The sequence below is a fragment of the Crinia signifera genome, chromosome 8, assembly GCF_055691185.1.
Source record: "Crinia signifera chromosome 8, ASM5569118v1, whole genome shotgun sequence".
Classification (NCBI taxonomy): domain Eukaryota; kingdom Metazoa; phylum Chordata; class Amphibia; order Anura; family Myobatrachidae; genus Crinia; species Crinia signifera.
The window spans coordinates 151,072,569-151,091,964 of NC_139224.1; the positions used below are offsets into that span (position 1 = coordinate 151,072,569).

At 46.0% G+C, this 19,396-nt stretch overlaps 2 protein-coding genes across 6 annotated transcripts in view; one reads left to right on the top strand and one right to left on the bottom strand.

The window, feature by feature from the left end:
* Positions 1–2,888, top strand: part of OSBPL9 (oxysterol binding protein like 9) — a 139,856-nt gene extending 136,968 nt beyond the window's left edge. For all 5 annotated transcript variants that reach the window (XM_083157388.1, XM_083157386.1, XM_083157387.1 and 2 more), the window contains one exon: positions 1,244–2,888. In XM_083157388.1, coding sequence (XP_083013514.1) covers positions 1,244–1,318 — 75 coding nt within the window. In that variant the 3' untranslated portion in view covers positions 1,319–2,888. The remainder of the gene's footprint in view (positions 1–1,243) is intronic.
* Positions 2,889–4,013: 1,125 nt separating this feature from the next.
* NRDC (nardilysin convertase) overlaps positions 4,014–19,396 on the bottom strand; it is a 45,101-nt gene continuing 29,718 nt past the window's right edge. Inside the window, exons 24-31 of the mRNA XM_083157399.1 lie at positions 18,720–18,858; positions 18,535–18,582; positions 17,536–17,588; positions 17,184–17,267; positions 9,489–9,579; positions 7,300–7,416; positions 6,842–6,931; positions 4,014–5,532 (exon numbers count right to left, since the gene is read on the bottom strand). Coding sequence (XP_083013525.1) covers positions 5,332–5,532; positions 6,842–6,931; positions 7,300–7,416; positions 9,489–9,579; positions 17,184–17,267; positions 17,536–17,588; positions 18,535–18,582; positions 18,720–18,858 — 823 coding nt within the window. The 3' untranslated portion in view covers positions 4,014–5,331. The remainder of the gene's footprint in view (positions 5,533–6,841; positions 6,932–7,299; positions 7,417–9,488; positions 9,580–17,183; positions 17,268–17,535; positions 17,589–18,534; positions 18,583–18,719; positions 18,859–19,396) is intronic.

Consider the following 19,396-nt stretch of genomic DNA (forward strand, 5'->3'; position numbering starts at 1 on the left):
CTGACTATTGTAGGGTACAGTAGGACTTCGTACAGCACCTAACACTTCCCATTAGATAGCAGAAGCAGCTGAAGGGTTTGTGTCCTGCTTATTATAGGGTACAGTAGGACTTCGTACAGCACCTAATACTTCCCATTAGATAACGGAAGCAGCTGAAGGGTTTGTGTCCTGCTTATTGTAGGGTACAGTAAAGCTGTGTACACACGGGGGTGATAGGGGCTGAAATCGCTGGAAATATGGTCGCAGGCGACCATATTGCCAGTGATGGGAGTGTGCCCCGGCGATAAATTGACGGGTGCGCGCTCCCGTTTTCAGCCCCGTTCTAATCGCTGGTCGCAGGAGCCAGCTGATTACCTCTGCGGCACCGCAACCATCTCTGGTCGCTGATGAAAAGGAGAAACTGAGCAATATATTGATCAGCCATATATTGCTAGCAATATATCTCCCCTGTGTGTACGGGGCTTTAGACTTCGTACAGCACCTAATATTTCCTATTAGATAACGGAAGCAGCTGAAGGGTTTGTGTCCTTCTTATTGTAGGGTACAGTAGGATTTCGTACAGTACCTAATACTTCCCATTATATAACGGAAGCAGCTGAAGGGTTTGTGTCCTGCTTATTATAGGGTACAGCACCTAATACTTCCCATTAGATAATGGAAGTAGCTGAAGGGTTTGTGTCCTGCTTATTGTAGGGTACAGTAGGACTTTGTACAGTACCTAATACTTCCCATTAGATAGCGGAAGCAGCTGAAGGGTTTGTGTCCTGCTTATTGTAGGGTACAGTAGGACTTCGTACAGTACCTAATACTTCCCATTATATAACGGAAGCAGCTGAAGGGTTTGTGTGCTGACTATTGTAGGGTACAGTAGGATTTCGTACAGTACCTAATACTTCCCATTAGATAACGGAAGCAGCTGAAGGGTTTGTGTCCTGACTATTGTAGGGTACAGTAGGATATCGTACAGTACCTAATACTTCCCATTAGATAACAGAAGCAGCTGAAGGGTTTGTGTCCTCCTTATTGTAGGGTACAGTAGGATTTCGTACAGTACCTAATACTTCCCATTAGATAACGGAAGCAGCTGAAGGGTTTGTGTGCTGACTATTGTAGGGTACAGTAGGATTTCATACAGCACCTAATACTTCCCATTAGAAAACGAAAGCAGCTGAAGGGTTTGTGTCCTGCTTATTGTAGGGTACAGTAGGACTTCTGAGTACTGACTTGTGTCTTCTTCTCTCAGCTGTTCCATGAAGACGGCGAGTGCTGGGTGTACGATGAGCCCTTGCTGAAACGCCAGCCTTCCCCCCAGCTCTAAGTGACTTACAAGACAATTGTAGCAGAACCTTTTCTTGGAATTGGGCAAATAAGTATCATCTGCAGCCGGGACAGGAAAGGCGTTCTCCTATTTCCAGGTGATCCGCTTCTCCCTGTGGTGCTGAGAGCTTACACTGCAGAGGTTCCTTACTCAGGGATACTGGACTTCTACGGAGTGACAATTCAGGCTGGTGACCTGACAGCATCGTGTACATCTTCCACCCTTGCTGCTGTAAAGGTCCTGTACTTCCCCCTGTACCAGTTTAAGTGTACATGTTGTCTGCCTACAGTGGGGGGAGCCGCTGTGTCGGCTGATCAATAAAACAAGGAAAACATGCAGCCTAAAATTTTACTTGGAACTAATGACATCAGTGAGACCTGAGCTGCTTAATGCATTATGTGGTATTCTTAGGAACCAACAACATAGTAGTGTCCTCTTACTGCAATTAGTGGTATCCCTAGGAAATAGCAAAGAGGTCCTCATGCCTCGCTTATGTCATGGGCAGAGGTATCCCTAGGAAATCTAGTGACCTCACTGACAAATGAGGCATCTGTGCTGGCTGTGGTAACCTTAAGAGAGAATCCGGTTTCTTGCCACACTGATGTCACTAGGGACATTAGTAAGGCATGAGGCCCTCTGTATTGAGTGGTAACCTTAGGAGAAGCTCAGAGAGCCTCATACCGCACTGATGTCACTCACCAGTATCCCAAGTACCTAGTGATGTCACCAAGGCAGGAGGTCCTCTTTGCTGGCAGTGGTAACCGTAGGAGAAGCTCAGAGGGCCTCATGCCTCACTCTCATCGGTATCCCAAGTAGCTAGTGATGTCACCAAGGCAGGAGGTCCTCAGTGCTGGCAGTGGTAACCGTAGAAGCTCAGAGGGCCTCATGCCTCACTCTCATCGGTATCCCAAGTAGCTAGTGATGTCACCAAGGCAGGAGGTCCTCTTTGCTGGCAGTGGTAACCGTAGAAGCTCAGAGGGCCTCATGCCTCACTGATGTCACTCTCATCGGTATCCCAAGGAACTAGTGGCGTCACTGAGGCATGAGGTCCTCTGTGCCATCTCTAGTGAGACCTATATTGGCTCAGCCCACACAATGCCGCTTCCCCCAGCTTAGGCACCGGGTATACCTTAATGTAAAGAATTAGCTTGGGCAACTATGTAAAATGCATCGCAAAGCAAAACCTTGCCCAGCGCTGTATTCTGTCTCCTCTGATTACAGGACGGAATTGCTATTCTATCTCACAATATCTTTTCAGTCTCTCTTGTATATACAATACGAATCTGGCGTTTTAATAGATACAGAACATTTAATTCTGCAAATTGTACAACTTCTTTACTCTCGCCGCCATCTGCTCCTCCAAAGTTTTTCTTTCTTTTATATAAAAGACCTTTAACATGTAAATCTGTCTCTTCCACCCAACCCGTCATTTATATATAGTATTTTCTTTTCTCCCCAAAACTGGTCTTGCCTTTGTATTTATTTATTTCATAATAAAATGTTAGAGCAAATTATTTTATTAGATCTGCATTTATGATTTGCAATTAAAATCTAATCTATTCCAGAAAAAGCATTGTATGAGTATAGTCTCTTCACATACTAACCTACAAAGTCTGTGTTATGGCTGCATGATACAGGGGACCATTGGGGTATATTCTCATGGCTGCAGGTATAGCTACGTCATAGGGATGATGCTATTGGCTACTGCCCAAACAATCAGACTGACAGGGGTACAATAACAAGTCCCGTCTGCATCAAACTACAGGTGACTGAATACACAGCTCTGACACACACTCCTGCGGCTTGCTGGTGCCCAATCCGTATTCTGGACACACAGGAAGCAACAATGCCTATTGCATTATTCATGATGTAAGGGTCAATGATTAGACAGCAGTGTGATCTACTCAGTGGAGAAATCCAGTTCCCGGGATGAGTGCCAGAACACTTCATTTGCTTGTTCTGTGTAAAATATTTAAGTTGGTAGATGCTGCTAACAGCAACTTAGCCCCTGGCATTCGTTTCGGTGAACTGCATTTGCCTACATAAGTGTCGGACGACTAACCACCAAGACGCGGGATTTCTATGCGCACCTCAGGGTGCTAGCAGAGATCCGCTAGTCCTGGGTTTACGATGCTCGCAGTTGAATAGCTTCAGTCACCTGTGCTTTAGTTGGGGTTGTTTGGCGCACAGGTGCAGTAAGCACTCACTGACATAATTCGCACCACCTGCTGATTTTCTAGATCAGTTGTACTCAAACTCGGTCCTCAGGACCCCACACATGGTTTTGCCCATTTTGAGATCAAATTTGTACTGCGATCAGATCTGAATAAGTGTGTATGGAGCTTTTAGTTTGCAGTCTGATTATTACATTGAGATAGTAAATAGCATTTTCTTCATTGCTGAGCTATCAGTGTTTTACTGGATACCTGAACGATACTGTATACACCAATTCCTGCGGTATTCTCTCCTGCTTCATCATTCCATACTATAAATGGTGTTTCATGGAACTTCTAGTCAGAAGCGAGCTGGGGCAGGTTGTTTGGTAGAATTAACGAGGCTTGAAGCCAGATTCCACCGGCAGCCCAGGGGGACATTGTGGGACCAAATATCCTGTGATTATTTCTCATGTTGTGTGCAGTTTAATGAGGAACCTGACTCACAAGTAAATACGCCGTATAAAGATCATTATCAACTGCAGTCACTTCTTATAGTAAATAAGCATCACTTTATTGCAGCATGGATATTAGAAAGACATTCCTGAATTACGACACATGGGTAACAGTATTGATGACATGATGTCTTTGCTCTGTAGTAAAAATAACTTACTCATAGCCTCCTGTAAAATAGCCCATGTGGCAGGGGTTATATAAAATATATATATTACACAGCAGCCCCTTTTTAATAAAATGTAAATGATCTTCTAACACTGCACAAGATCAATAAATAAACCTTGAATGTGAACCAGAGGCAGCCATTTTGTTTACTAAACCCATATGCAGTCTGTCAGTTCAATGGAAATGAACGAGGTCCGACACACAAAGTTCAGTACACAAAATGGCGTCTGTCCACTTTAATTGAAAAAGCTTTAAAATGCATCTTTAGTACTGACAGTCAAACACACAAGTGTGACACAAGGATAGTGGCGTTAACCATTCCCTCGTCTTGGCTGTTCTGTATAGGTTAGGACAGGAATAGGCAATGTCCAACATTTCAGCTGCTGTGGAACTACACATCCCAGCATGTCCTGCCACAGTTTAAGCATGTCTGTACAGAGGGGCTAATTCAGTCAGCCCCACAAAATTGCAGTAATCGCTATTTTACTTTCTGCGCTTCCACAAGCTTCTGAACTGCGGTTGTATTAAAGAAAATGACTGCGGGGAAGTTGTGCAGGACGCAAAGTGAGGTCATAGTCACCCGCTGCGTTGGGAAAAATGGTGGCCCGGTAACAACCGCCACAGCAGGGGGCTACCCTAAAGAGGTGAACACTTTGCTCTGTACTGTTCACATTTCTGTAATGCGATTGAACGATTAGCATCACAAACAGGGCCCTGGGCGGCGGGACAGTCTTGCCCTGTACTGTGCGTCCCCCCCGCATTGTAGTTCTGCGATTTCTCACAAAATTACGAGTCATGCTGAATTAGGCTCAGAGCAATAGTTCGTTCCTCAGCAGGAATGCAGCACCTCACCTACCCCTGGGTTGGATGGTATAACCCAAACACAGAGTTCAGTCACAGCCTCAGAAAGCCATTGTATGTGAATGTAACAAATACACACAGAGGCAGTCTAGAATTTATCAATCATTCACATAACTGCAAACTAGTATTAAGCCCAACAGCAGCATAAAAGGTTTCTAGACGTTTGTCTACTTTGATAAAGTTTTTTGTTTCGTAGTTTTTTTTTTTCTTAAGTTTTGCATGATCTAGAAAATGCAGGAAACTGAATAGCACCCAGCAAAGCCACATTAGTCTGATGTAACTGCACTCTCCACCACCAGACACCAGAGTCCCGCGCACTCATTTGATTATTTTGTGATACGGTAGCAGTTTCAGAGTGGAGGTAAAGCTGCGGATGTCGAAGATTGGCACCGTGTCTGCCAGGAGAGGAGAGGGTGGGAGGAACGTCAGATTTGTGATGGTTCCATAAGCAGATTCTGGTTCTCCGGCTGGTGCCTGAGAGACTACAACGTCTGGTTCCTTCTCACCGAATCCAACCACCTGTGGGGAGACAAGTGGAATTTCAGGGTGAGTGTGGCTGCATGGTAGTTGGATACTAGTGGAAGGTACTGTTGGGTTTATCTATGGCCCTTAGTTACCTTATTACAAGTGGAAGGTACTGTTGGGTTTATCTATGGCCCTTAGTTACCTTATTACAGTTACCTTATTATCATGAGGCAAAGAGATATGCTTTTATTACCATTGATGATCTAATTAGTTACACCACAAGGTATGGACCATACCACTATGGCAATGATCAAGGGTCTCCTTCTCTGCAGGTCATCCAAACAAAGTACTATACTTTGTCATGTATACATGGTGGGAATAGGAACCACAGGGACTATGTCAAAGTTCCAAAGAACTGCAGTCTGAGAAGAAAGATGGCAGCTATGCTCATTAAGCATTTGGTGTTGTTGCCACATCCCATGTGACCGCAGCCTCCACCGCCCAGCATTGAGCTGCCTCCCACTTCCTGGAAGGTGACCACAGACCTCACATGTCATCTGTGAACTCTGGAATGCCTTGGGTCTGGTGACATGGCTTCAAGTCAAAACTGCTTGAAACTGAAGCCTCCCTAAATAGTTACTTGATATGCCCAATTGTGTGTTCATAAACTATAGTTCAGACAGATCATGGAACAAGAAGGATGTAGTGAAGGAAGACTACTTTCTAATACTGTCCGTTTCACTATTATAGGGAGCCCCCAAGGCAAATCCAGCTCGAGGATACGAATATGAAACTGGTTGGCTCAGCAGAATTGGGTAGATATGATGCAGTAATAATGGAGAAGTGGACAATAGCAACCAATCAGCTACTCTGTATAATTTTATATTATGCAAATTAGATGTTACTTCAGTGCTGATTGGTTGCCATGGGCCACTTCTCCTTCCTTATCACTGCTTCATACATCTGCCCCTCAGGGCTGTTACCATGACCTGCACTAGACGCCAGATTGTCTGCCTTCCTACTAGCATCACCCCCAGTCATCATATGTGTGTTACCTCACAGACCACCATGTGATCATACATGTTATATGTGCTAGATGGGTGCCCCCAGGGATCAGCACCACTGAATACAGCAGCATGATTCGCACACTTCTAAGCCCAGCCCCCAGACTCCCATTGGCTGGTTTTAGGTTAGTCTGGCGGGGTGTGAAGCTGCTGATTCCAGTGCAGTACATGGTTGAGGCTGCAGTCACTCCTGGAAATACTGCGGTACGTCAGAGACTGCAATTGCAGGTGATTAAACACAGGGCCTTGGCTAGTACCATTCCTTGCATCACGGAGAGCGAGACACAAGGGTAACTCACATGTACACTGAGAACCTTCCTGTCACAGCCTCTGTGGGTCTGGAACCAATTGACCATGTCCGTCTTTTTGAAGGTCTTCAGTGCATCCACCTGAAATGTAGAGACCGTTCTATAATGTAATGTAACTTGTCTGAGGGGGTCAGAGTTTGCCAACTGGTTCAGGGACCGGGCAAATGTTTATTAAATCCTGACTGTAGGCTGCATACGTTACCTTATGTCAGGGATAGGAAACCTCCGGCCCTCCAGCTGTTGTTGAAATACAGTACACATCCCAGCATGCCCTGCAACAGTTTTGCGGTTTGACCATGCTAAATCTGTTGCAGGGCAAGCTGGCATGTGTATTCCAACAACAGCTGGAGAGCCGAAGGTTCCCCATCCCCTATGTGATGGCAGCCAAGGAGCAACTTTCCCTGCTCCCTCCAAGAGCGCTGTATGAAGAACTGCACTGAGTTCCGTACCTCACGCTCCAAGCGGTCAAAGAGATATTGCTGAGTGAGGACTTCACTCCAGTTCCTGTCCACCTCCTCTCCCAGGTGAGTGTCCTCACATTCCTTCAGTTTGATCAAGGCCTGAACCTGCAGTGAGAGAGAGAGAGTTTTGTCCAATTTAAAAAAAAAAGGAAAAACTACAATTGGAGCCTGGGAGGCAGCGTCCCCAGTAGCATCAGGGAATAGTATTTAGCATGGCCTCTATGTAGGATGTCACTGTTGCAGTGCACGGTACCTTATGCCCAGAGCTGGCGTCTATAGCTGCAACTCTGTGACGTGGCAAGTGTGTAAGAAAATGGGGGTTGTGTGTATGGGCGCTTAGGTGATAAAACAATTAGAAAAAATGATATGTAAAATACATACACAATATTGAAATCCACCTGCTTGACTCTGGGTCTAATTTTCAAGACCTCAACCTAGTGAGACACAAGCCAATGCAAAACATAGTGCAATTCTGTTAGGCATAAATGACAATTTATTAGTCTCACAGGACACTTACAAACAAACAGGGTAAATTAGCATGTAACCACCGACTGTGGTAAAAAAGTTCCTCAGATACCGGGATATTACCATCCGCAACAGGTCCCAGATTGGATTTAGGGCGAGTGAGGGAGAGGGTGCCGGCTCCTCTATCCTCCACTGATGCTGTGCTTCTGGAGAAATACCTGGGTTCTAGGCAATACTGTCACCAGCCTGATGCATTTCGGACCCTCCAGTCCTTCGTCAGAGGCTTGGTGAATGGCTGTGAATAACCTCTCTTTATACCCCTTCCACCATTTAGACTAATTAGATGCAGGTGCCGCCGCCGTTTCTCTCACTCACCCCAATCAAGGAGACATCAGTGGAGCGCATTCAACTTAGTAGATGACTTCCGGGATTCGGAAGCGGTTGCGAGTCATGGAACGCACGCTGCGTTCCACTGAGACAGAGAACATCTTACTTACGGGATTCGGAACTTGAAACGAGGTTTGGAGCGCATCCTGCGTTCCACTTGACGATCTGCAGCTATTCCTCTCATATTTTTATCCCTGTATTTTAATCATATTTTATCTCTCTTTTATATACCCCCTTGATATTTTAAATAACCCGCTATAATTGAGGACATTGTGGAACATTATGAATGACCCACAGAATAAGGTTATTAAATTATCATTATGAAGGACATCCATTAGAAGGAAGAACAGAAGATCCCATCTCAAAAATATGAGAGGAATAGCTGCAGATCGTCAAGTGGAACGGAGGATGCGCTCCAAACCTCGTTTCAAGTTCCGAATCCCGTAAGTAAGATGTTCTCTGTCTCAGTGGAACGCAGCGTGCGTTCCACGACTCGCAACCGCTTCCGAATCCCGGATTTCATCTACTAAGTTAAATGTGCTCCACAGATGTCTCCTTGATTGGGGTGAGTGAGAGAAACGGCGGCGGCACCTGCATCTAATTAGTCTAAATGGCGGAAGGGGTATAAAGAGAGGTTATTCACAGCCAGTCACCAAGCCTCTGACGAAGGACTGGAGGGTCCGAAATGCATCAGGCTGGTGACAGTATTGCCTAGAACCCAGGTATTTTTCCAGAAGCACAGCATCAGTGGAGGATAGAGGAGCCGGCACCCTCTCCCTCACTCACCCTAAATCCAATCTGGGACCTGTTGCGGATGGTAATATCTCGGTATCTGAGGAACTTTTTTACCACAGTCGGTGGTTACATGCTAATTTACCCTGTTTGTTTGTAAGTGTCCTGTGAGACTAATAAATTGTCATTTATGCTAACAGAATTGCACTATGTTTTGCATTGGCTTGTGTCTCACTAGGTTGAGGTCTTGAATATTAGACCCAGAGTCAAACAGGTGGATTTCAATATTGTGTATGTATTTTACATATCATGTTTTCTAATTGTTTTATCACCTAAGCGCCCATACACACAACCCCCATTTTCTTAACCAATTGTATTTTAGGCCTGTGGTGAAGGTCTTGTGTGTGAGGTGGGCTGCACTGGTGTAATATCAGCGCCGTCTGTGAACCAAAACTACAAAACACGCGGCAAGTGTGGACAGAAGACTGTGGCGCTGTCCGGCACAGCTGCTCAGCCTCTTTACAGTGGTGCGCAGACACGCGCTGCATTTCGTGACGCACTGGCCGGTGTATAAAGGTTTCGGCTTACGTTACCTGAGTTTTAAAAGATTCCTCTGACAAGTTCTCAATTTTTTCTCCGAAACATAAGAGAAATTCTTCTATTTTCTTGTCCACCAATTCGGAGCTGCAGAGAGATCACAGAAGTTACATTTTTGTATATGTTGTGGGGAAAAAAAAGCAGCGCTTCGAGGGCACAAGACACCAATATTAAAGGTACTTATATAAAAACAATCAAGCAATCAATGAAATCTAAGAAAATACAGCTCCCATAAGAGTCTGCAGTACACTGTATTAGCTAAAACAATACACCACTTATTAAAAGAACACAGAAGTTACATAACCCACAACTACTCGCCTAACATCAACAGGCCACACAACCCTTACTCAGTCTCCTCTTGTCTCTAGTCCAGAGACATCACACCAGCTCCTGCAGAATGGGGGGATTAGTCTATAGGACTTAGTCCTCTGAGGCACATTATTCCAACCACTAGCTACTGAAATACCAATATACAACAAATCTACCCAAGAAGACCATCGGCTCGATGGTGTATGTTAAAGCTGTATTGATATGGTTCCATCAGAAAAACTGCACCACTTACAAAAAAAAAGATGAAGCAATAGCATAATTCCTCAATATCAGGGACCCCGGAATGGACAGAATTACAATAGATTCAGATAACATGTCATCACAAGCTAGTGTGTGGAAGGATAAAAAAAACACATTGTGCATATCCATATCTTCAGTGTGCATGGTCTGTGTTGCTCCGACTAGACCTGGGGTAGCCAACTCCAGTCCTCGAGAGCTACCAACAGTTCACATTTTCCAGCTCACCTCACAGAGGGGCAAATGTATTAATCTGCCTAGAACGTTTGGCGAATAACGAGTCCCGCTTCTCCAGAATAACGTGGAGAAGCGGGCAAACGTTCTAGGCAGATGTATTAGGCAGATAAGGAGAGCCGTTATCCCCAGCGTGAACGGCTGTCCTTATCGGCTCCCTCGCCGCCCCGCACATGCGCACTCGCAGTCCCCCCCCCCCCCCCCTGGCCGGCTTTCTGGGCATGCGCGAGATCTCGCTAAAACCGCGAGATCTCCAGCGCAGCCCAAGCCAGACACAGGACTAGCATTGTCCCCACAGTGGGGGATAGGACAACGCTAGCCCTGAGCTGGCGAAGCGGCCGGGGTGAATTAACGCCTTGAAGGCTGTTAATACATCACCCAGGCCGGTAATCCCTGGGGGGGGGGGGGATTGCAGGGGACAGCCCCGCCGAGCGTAACTCGACGGGCTGTCACTAGCGCACGTCAGGTGCGCTAGTGATACTTTAGGGAAATCGTAATCCCCCCCAGTTAACGCTGGTTCATACATCTGCCCCAGAATCACAAGTGAAGTAATTAGCTCCACCTGCGGGTCTTTTAAACTAGGTCAGTCTGTAATGAGTGCACCTGTGAGGTGAGCTGGAATACGTGAACTGTTGGTAGCTTTCGAGGACTGGAGTTGGCTACCTCTGGCCTAGACTGACATGAAACAATGGATTGGAGATTTACCAGAAGGAATCCTGAGGAGATTTCGGAGAGAGCCGACACAATTATGACGCCTTCACACACTTTGGTGGCTGGTAAGCTATCACAGAAAATGCTCTATGTGTTAGGCAAGTCCGCCTGGCTAATAGTACCCCAGGTGTATTTTCCTCACCTGGGGTACGTTTGGGGTACTTGAAAAACGTTCTGCTTTAGCGGGTGGGATACATAGGTACAGGGACCTAGCAAGAATAATATCTAGTGATCCTGCACAGAGGGGTCCACAATACTAGAAGATAAATAACATGGCAGGCTGTGTATAGTAGCAGAAGCCTACTAAGCAGAATCTAACAGATCTTCCCAGTGTCTCTTTATGGGTAAAGGTGTATGTCAGACCATCACAGGTATTGCTGAAACTCTTGCTAGAACTTGCTGACTCGTGTATATAAATGTTGGTGATGGATCTGCTAAGTCCAAGAAAGTGTCCTTCAGCAAGAACTACAGTGTGGCTTCCTGTTAATGGAACATATCTGTGAAATTAGTTCTCACGTGTTTTTTGCCTGTGTAAAGTGTGGTTCCCAGTAATCTTCCATTCCCGATTTGGATAGAAGACTGGATTTGATTTTTTTCCAGCTGAAGAGTCTCTGAAGGCTTGCCCTGGCCACAAGGCCCACGAGTGCCCCTCCCAAACCATCAGATTCCTTAGCCGTGAGCGGTGGCATAAAATATGCCACTCTGCAGACACACACACACACACACACAAGCCCTGCGGGTGGTAACAAGGGCTGGACAAGTTTCTCCTGTTCTTACGCTGTGCAGCCGAGAACGTCAGCAATGTTGGGATAATTCTGCCCTCTCTGAAACAAGTGGACAGCTACTGTGTTAATCACTCAAGACATGCGTACTGGATTTCATTTGGATCCCTGAAATAGACCGTTCCTCTCCCCCCACTCACTAGAGCTATTGCTTTCTGTGCAGTCTATCGCACACTTCTAATTATTGTTCCATTACAAGAATTAACTGTTTGGGAAGAAGAGTCAAAATAAGGGGGCAGATGTACTGTGCTAAACATTGGAGAGATAAAGTAAAGAGGTAAACTACCAACCAATCGGCTCCGTCATTTTTTCAAACAGTCTGTAAGTTGATTGGATGCTGCTGGGTTTAGTACATCTGCCCCTATATCAGTCACTCCTGCTTTATGTGCAGCAGAATATCTGGATCTTTTCCCCCACTATCAGAATGTACAATGCCCTGTAAGCGGTTCCCAGGTGTTATCTACACTCTCACAAGGTCTCACTTGCAGCGTCCTGCGCGACAAACCCAGCCCTCTGCAAGTGGCGGCCGCGCAGTACAGGAAATAGATTTAGGTAAAATGTTCTATAATAACATCGGGATCAATAAGCTCATTATCATCTGCCGGAGCTTCTGGCTCCGTCCTGCTCCAATTTGCTGCGTTCTCATTTTCATTGGCAGCAACTTTCTGCAACAGTCACAGGATCTTATGCCAGGTTCAATACAGGGACCACTCCTGTTGCCCAGTTTTACATATATTAGGAGATATACTTTCATTCTTTCCTTGTCCAGGCTTAGAATTCAGTATTGCTCTGGCTGCATACAGTATGTAAACTATAAATCACCCCCATATTATAGCTGTATGAACACAGACACATTCATAACATTAACACCACTGACAGGAAATTAATAACATTCATTATTTTGTTACAATGGCGCCCAGCAAGGGGTGGGATAGATTAAGCAACCGGTAAAGACAATCCGTTCTAGATGGTACAGGAGCAATGGGTCAGTGTAAAGAACTGAGCGACTAGGACAAGATCCTAAAGTGAGACGGCTAGACTGTTGGTTGACCGCATCTCACAAGCGGCAGGTCTTGTGGGATGTTCCCAGCAAGCAGTGGTTAGCATATGCCAAAAGTGGTAAGAAAGGACAACTGGTGAGCCAGTGACAGTGTCGTGGGCACACGCCAGGGAAGCGAAGGCTAGGCCGTCTGTCCTATCCCACAGAAGAGACAATTGCAAAAAAGTGAATGCTGGCTATGATGGCCAGGTGTCAGAACACACAAAGCACCACAGCTTGCGGTATATGGAGCCACAGACTAGTCCGAGTGCCCATTCTGACCCCACGTCACTGCAGAAAATGTCTACATTGGGCATGTGAGCATCAGAACTGGCCCACAGAGCTATGGAAGATGGCCTTGTCTGAGGAATCACGCTTTCCTATCCATTATGTGGAAGGCCTGATGCCAGTGTGTCGTTTACCCGAGGAAGAGATGGCACCAGGATGCACTAAGCCAAGCCGGTGAATTCAGTGTCATGCTTTGGGGAACGTTCTCCTGGAGAACATTGGGTCCTGCCAATAATGTGGATGTGACCGACATGTACAACCTACCTAATCATTGTAGCAGACCAATTACACCCCTTCATGGCAAATGTATTCCCTGATGGCCCGAGCCTCTTCCAGCAGGTGATTGTCCACTGCCACCTGTCAAACATTGTGTAGGGAACGACGACAAAGCCTTCAAGGTGTAGACTTGGCCTCTACATTCACGGGTCTCAATCACAATAAGCATCTCCTTGGTGTGCTGTAAACCATGGAGGCCCCTCCTCACAAGGTACAGGACTTCTAGGACCTGCTGCTAATGTATTCGTTCCAGATACAATCAGACACATTCTGACAGCTTGTGGAGTCCATGCCTCGACAGGTTAGAGATGTTTTGGTGACACGTGAGGGACATACAGTAGACAACCTTAGACAGGTGGTTTTGCTGTTCTGCTTGATGGTGCAAATTTGGGGTAAGAATGAGTAGAAAGGAGGCGCAGAACAAACAGCCTTGCCACACTGCTGAAACATCAGCTTGCACCATTTGCATTTGGACTGACCCCACAATGTCGGACAGAACCTAATATATTGCCCATTCCCAGTTGGAGGACCAGAGCTTAACATCATCCTGCCTTCATCCTCGGTGGAAGAGTCAGTGAGACTCCTAGAGAGCCTGCAGAACCCCAGAAAGCAACACAACCATGCTAGGCCTAGTGACTAGGGCGGATTCAATAGTACTGGATCGGAGGACTCCAGGGTGAGCAATGCTGATTCCCATGGAAGTAGAAGAATCCCTGCTCTGCATCCTAAGGCTTATCCAGGAACCTGCATTACATCTGGTCCTTAGAGTTTGCACTGGCTGGCTCAGGCGTCTCAATGGGTGCCCACCCACCAAGCTCGGCCCTTTTTATACTGCCCCTTCCCAGACAGAGACAATGGGCGAAGCACAGGAGGACAAATGCAGCAGCACAGCTCACGGTGTGGGAATGGACAGCCACAAGCCTGGGACAGGCAGAGTGCTGAAGGGATGGCAATTTCAGCAGCATCTGCAGCCATTCCTGGTGTACGGCATACTGTATATAAAGTGTATTTATACTAAAGTAACAGCAGTGACACATGAGGAACACATGCATGTGTAAATTGTACAGTAGTACAATGTAAACATGCTTGGGATAAGCATATTGATATCCTTACAAAAAAAATAAGGATCAAATATGGTTTGAGGTAACATGTTTAAAAAAAAGGGGCAGACTAGATGGGCCAAGTGGTTCTTATCTGCCGTCAAATTCTATGTTTCTATGTTACATGCTCAGGATGGGCCCACACTGATAGAAGAGGCTAAGCCAAGCTGGAGGAGAAATATGGGGCAATGCTAAAGTAAGTGGGACATTGTGTGGACTTTAATGTTCCCGCAGACTGGATTCATCAGGGTATACCACAATGTAAGGGAGCTTCCTTATGGGCAAGGTAGACCTATATTATCAGCATATGCATGTAAGCACAGTGTGTCAGGGTCTCCTGTGCACAGCACAGTAACAGAACGCTGTGTTATTGCTGCACATCTCAGTCTGTGACCACACACTGACCCAGCACTTCTGCTGCCGAGATATAATGTATCTCTACAGCTCGGCCACTAATTTACAGGCAGATCAATATCATTGATGGATTTTGGAGCTTTCACACGGAACATTCCGCTGTTCCTAGATGAATACATTCTGTACTCAGATCGCTGTCTGGACACTTCATCAATTTGCTGAAAGAGAATTTCTGGCTCTGTAGCCATCCTTACAAGACCCCTGACCCTGGTAGCATGGGATTGTTTTGGGCTGGGGTGTTAGCGGTCTCATGAGAGTGAGTGTACGGACTAGAGACCCACTGTCATAGTCTGCTTTGTGCTGGACAACAAAGGGAGAAAATTACTAATATTGGATGGCTACAAATCAGCCATTCTTGGCCGAGGATACCACAATCAGACATTACTAAAACACACAAAAAACATTGTCCGATTTTGCTAATTTAGAATGATAATCACAGTAGAACTCACAAGTACAAATCAATAGACAAGGCACCAGGACAACAGGGGAGTATACCATCATTCGTATATATGGCAAAGTCAACCGATAAATCGGTTAAAAATACGAATGGAAAATAAACCACCTTTTGGCAGCCAAGTTTGCAGAAGCATGGCATGTATCAATGATTCTGGGGTAGATGTAAGAAGCCGTGATAAGGGAGAAGTGATAAAGTGCCTTTATCACCGGCCAATCAGCTCTTAACTGTTCCTTTTTAAACCCAGCCTACAACTTAAGTTAGGAGCTGATTGGTTGGTGATAAAAAAAGTACCAGGCACTTTATCACTTCTCCTCCCTTATCATTGCTTCCTACATCTACCCCTCTATGTGTAAAAGTAAAGAAAGAGGTAAATATCAATAAGGGTAAGTATGTGTGTAAGTGTGTTTGAGTGTTCAATAAAACTTTTATGTTCAAGGGTGCTGGTACTTGTGGTTCTCCAGCAAGGGGGGTGTTACTGGGACTTATAGTTCCACAGTCAAACACAATATATAGTCTATCTTTTACACTTCAATGCTATCCACTCTGCACCCACCTCCCAGGGGTCCAGGGATAGCCACGGGCTTCAGCCCTCGCTCTTGGGTGACCCTTCATTATGGGGAGGGGGGTATCCCTACTCCCCCAGGGACCCCCAGCCAGGGCTTACTAGTTGGGGGTTAATGCCGCGGCTGCAGGAACCGGTATAAAACATGTCCCCCGAATGTGGCATTACTTTACAGACTAGTGGAGCCCGGTGCTGGTTTTAAAAATACGGGAAGACCCCTGCATCTTCTGTCCTCCGTATTTTGGAACCAGGACCTGGTGCAGGTTGTTAAATACAGAGACCCCCTACATATCATGTTTGGAACCTGGGCCGGCTCAAAGAGACCGGGACTGATTATGCTTAGGAAGGGGGAATCCCATGCCGAATATATATATTTTTTTAACACATATATGGCCCTTATTCTGATCGGTGCGGCCGGAGCCGATTATGCGGCCAGGACCGTGCGTGCGAAACCCCGCCTTCCATACGGATCGCCAACTCCGTCCGTATGCGGTAAGAAGCTGTCCGAACGGACCGCACGTGTATTTTTCACGGAATACGCCTCCTCCATCTAAGGGAACCTCCCCCATCATTCGATGGTCGCAGACCATCGAATGCAGGACCGAGTGCTCCACCAGCACCCGCAACCTCAGACCACACGGACATTTTTCCGTGCAAAAGCAGGGATCTGGGCGGGCAGCTGACATCCGGCGATGTCATATGTCCGCCCCCTACACGTGCGTCACGGCCGCATTACCATACGTACGCCCAGCGTTTTCATGGGAACTCCCATGAAACGCGGGGCGTATGCATATGGTAATGAGCCCAAATAGCCCTTCACGCCCCTCTCCACCCCCTGTTCGGAGTGTTCACATATCATGCGGAATTTGGCCGTACGCCCCGCTCGCACATGCGCAGAGACGCCTCTGCACATGCGCAGACACAAAACATCGGCGGGCCGAACGCACGCGGATATATCCGCACCGATCAGAATAATAGAGAGATCTCATGGATCTGACTGATATCGCTTCAAAGTTGGCATAGTTTGGCTGCCGGCAAACTTGGCAGCCAAATACGAATGACTTCACCATCGGCATATACGCATGACAGAGAACACGGCGGCTTAATGAATAAATTCCCACAGCTGTGATCATGTCCAAATCAGGCCCATAGTGTGCCTATATACACTCACACATACACACACACACACACACACACACACAACACTGTCAGCGCAAGCTGTGTATACGGTTCTAATCATGGCTACATCCATCTCACTCACTTGAATTTAGATGCTTGTGTTTCCACGGTGACTGAGAAGCCCAGGATCCCAGAAGTGTTCCTGCAGGTGGGATACACATGGTACCTAGAGAGAGGAGGGAGGAAAGTTTCCATATAACTTGCATGTACATGTGACCAATCAGAGACAGGCCCCTATGTGAGGTATTATTGGTGTTGTTATTCTGCAGCTGTTGTAGAAGTACAAGTCCCACCATGCCCTGTGTGTCTGAGGCTGATAAGGCATGTTGGAAATTATAGTTCAGGTCAAAGGTTAGAGAAGCCAGGTCTATGTGTTTCTGTATTCACAGATCATACGCTACACGCAGTCAACTCTTACGCCCGAGTCCTCTTACCCGAGAGTCTGCTTCGTCCGCAGGAAGTCAAAACAAGGTTCTTCCATGTGCATCTGAAAGGGAGCAGAGACTTCTGTCAAGGCATCTGGATTTCAGAAGCAATTAGGCGAGGTAGATCAGGGGTTCTCAAACTCGGTCCTCAGGACCCCACACAGTGCACAGTTTCCAGGTCACCCGGCAGGTGCACAAGTGCATGTATTACCCATTGACACATTTTAAAAGATCCACAGGTGGAGCTAATTATTTACTTGTGATTCCTGGAGGAGACCTGCAAAACCTGCACTGTGTGGGGTCCTGAGGACCGAGTTTGAGAACCTGTGAGGTAGAGTATTAGATGAGCCATTTCAAGCAAGTCAGACAAGACTACAAGGTCCCAACTCTTTCAGCTGGTGAGCCTGGGGCAAACATGGGAGGTCATTGCCGTCATTAATGTTACAAGGATCGGTATAATGCCTGTAATATTGTTTGTTGGCTGATTTACATTTGTGAATACTTGAAGAAGTAGTCATACAAAAAGGGTTAATTGTACCTTTTTGATAATACTCAGAAATGTAAAACAAAGTTGGTGCAATCTGGTACAGGTTTTAAGAAACACATAGTTAAAAACCCATCAAAATGACGGCTCCTGCAATGTACTTTCACTTTGAGCTGTGACAGTTTTTAGCCCACAAACTCTCCACTCCCAGTCCCGGTCTGCTCCTACCTCCAATCTCCGTCTTCACGGCTCTCTCTCTCCATATCGAGCAAGTTTGAAACAGATGAGTGTCCCTGCAAAAATTGCTTCACTTTCTGCTAAGGAGTAATTTGGTCCATTGAGTAGTCACTGGCGGTACTTCACCTCAGAGATGAGTACTTATTTTTAATACTACTACTAGTCGTTACTTATAATACTTTTTATATTATAGCAATTGCTATGAGATCACAGCTACTACTTAGCGGCTGACGACAGTCACTGACCACTGTTTATGTAGGTCCAAGGAAGCGGGCTGAGATACCTACCACTAGCAGCTCCATCAGTGTGTAATCCCACAGATTCCTAGCACCAGACTGCAAAATATAAAACATGGTTAAATACAAGACAATTCATTGCGAAGCACAGATCTCATAGTAGGAAAGTTACAAAGGCTTCCATTTGCCATCAAGAGCATGACATCACCTATGACGGTGGCAGGACGTGGTCTCACCTGGTAATACACGGTGACCTCGGAATTGGAGTCTCCTTTATTCAGCGACTTTACTTTACACAAGTGATGAGCAGTCGGCAGCTCCACCACCTGGAACTGCACCGGTACTGCGCTCTTCAGGGGCACAAACTGCAGTTTACTAATGAATGAAACTAATTAGTGCAAAGGAAAATACAAGAGATTTGTTATACAGCCTGTTCAATTCCGTAAGGTAGGTGCATGCTAGACGAGGTTATGTATTACCAATAGGGCAGCCTAGAAAACCCTTGAACCGGTTTACGCCCTAAAACCCTCGTGTTCCCTTTCTAATAATTAGGTGTCTTTCCCAATTCCCTGCTCAGGGAGTCGGCATCAGGCTTTTTGTCCTTACATGTAAATATAATAATAATTTTATTTATATAGCACTCTTTTCTCCAATAGGACTCAAGGCGCTTAACAGATAGAATGAATGTAACACAGTACAGGAACAATGAAGTACAGAAAAGCTCTTCATAAACTATACTTAAGGGAATTATGGAAATGACTGAGTAAACCGGAAAGTCTTAAGTTTGTTTTTGCAGGATTTTGGAGTGGGAGCTTCTTGCACTGTGTTGAGATGTGCGTTCCGTAGAATCGGAGCCTTTATGAGGTTTACACCTTCTAAACCTTATCCCCTGGTCTCGGCATGAATAATAATA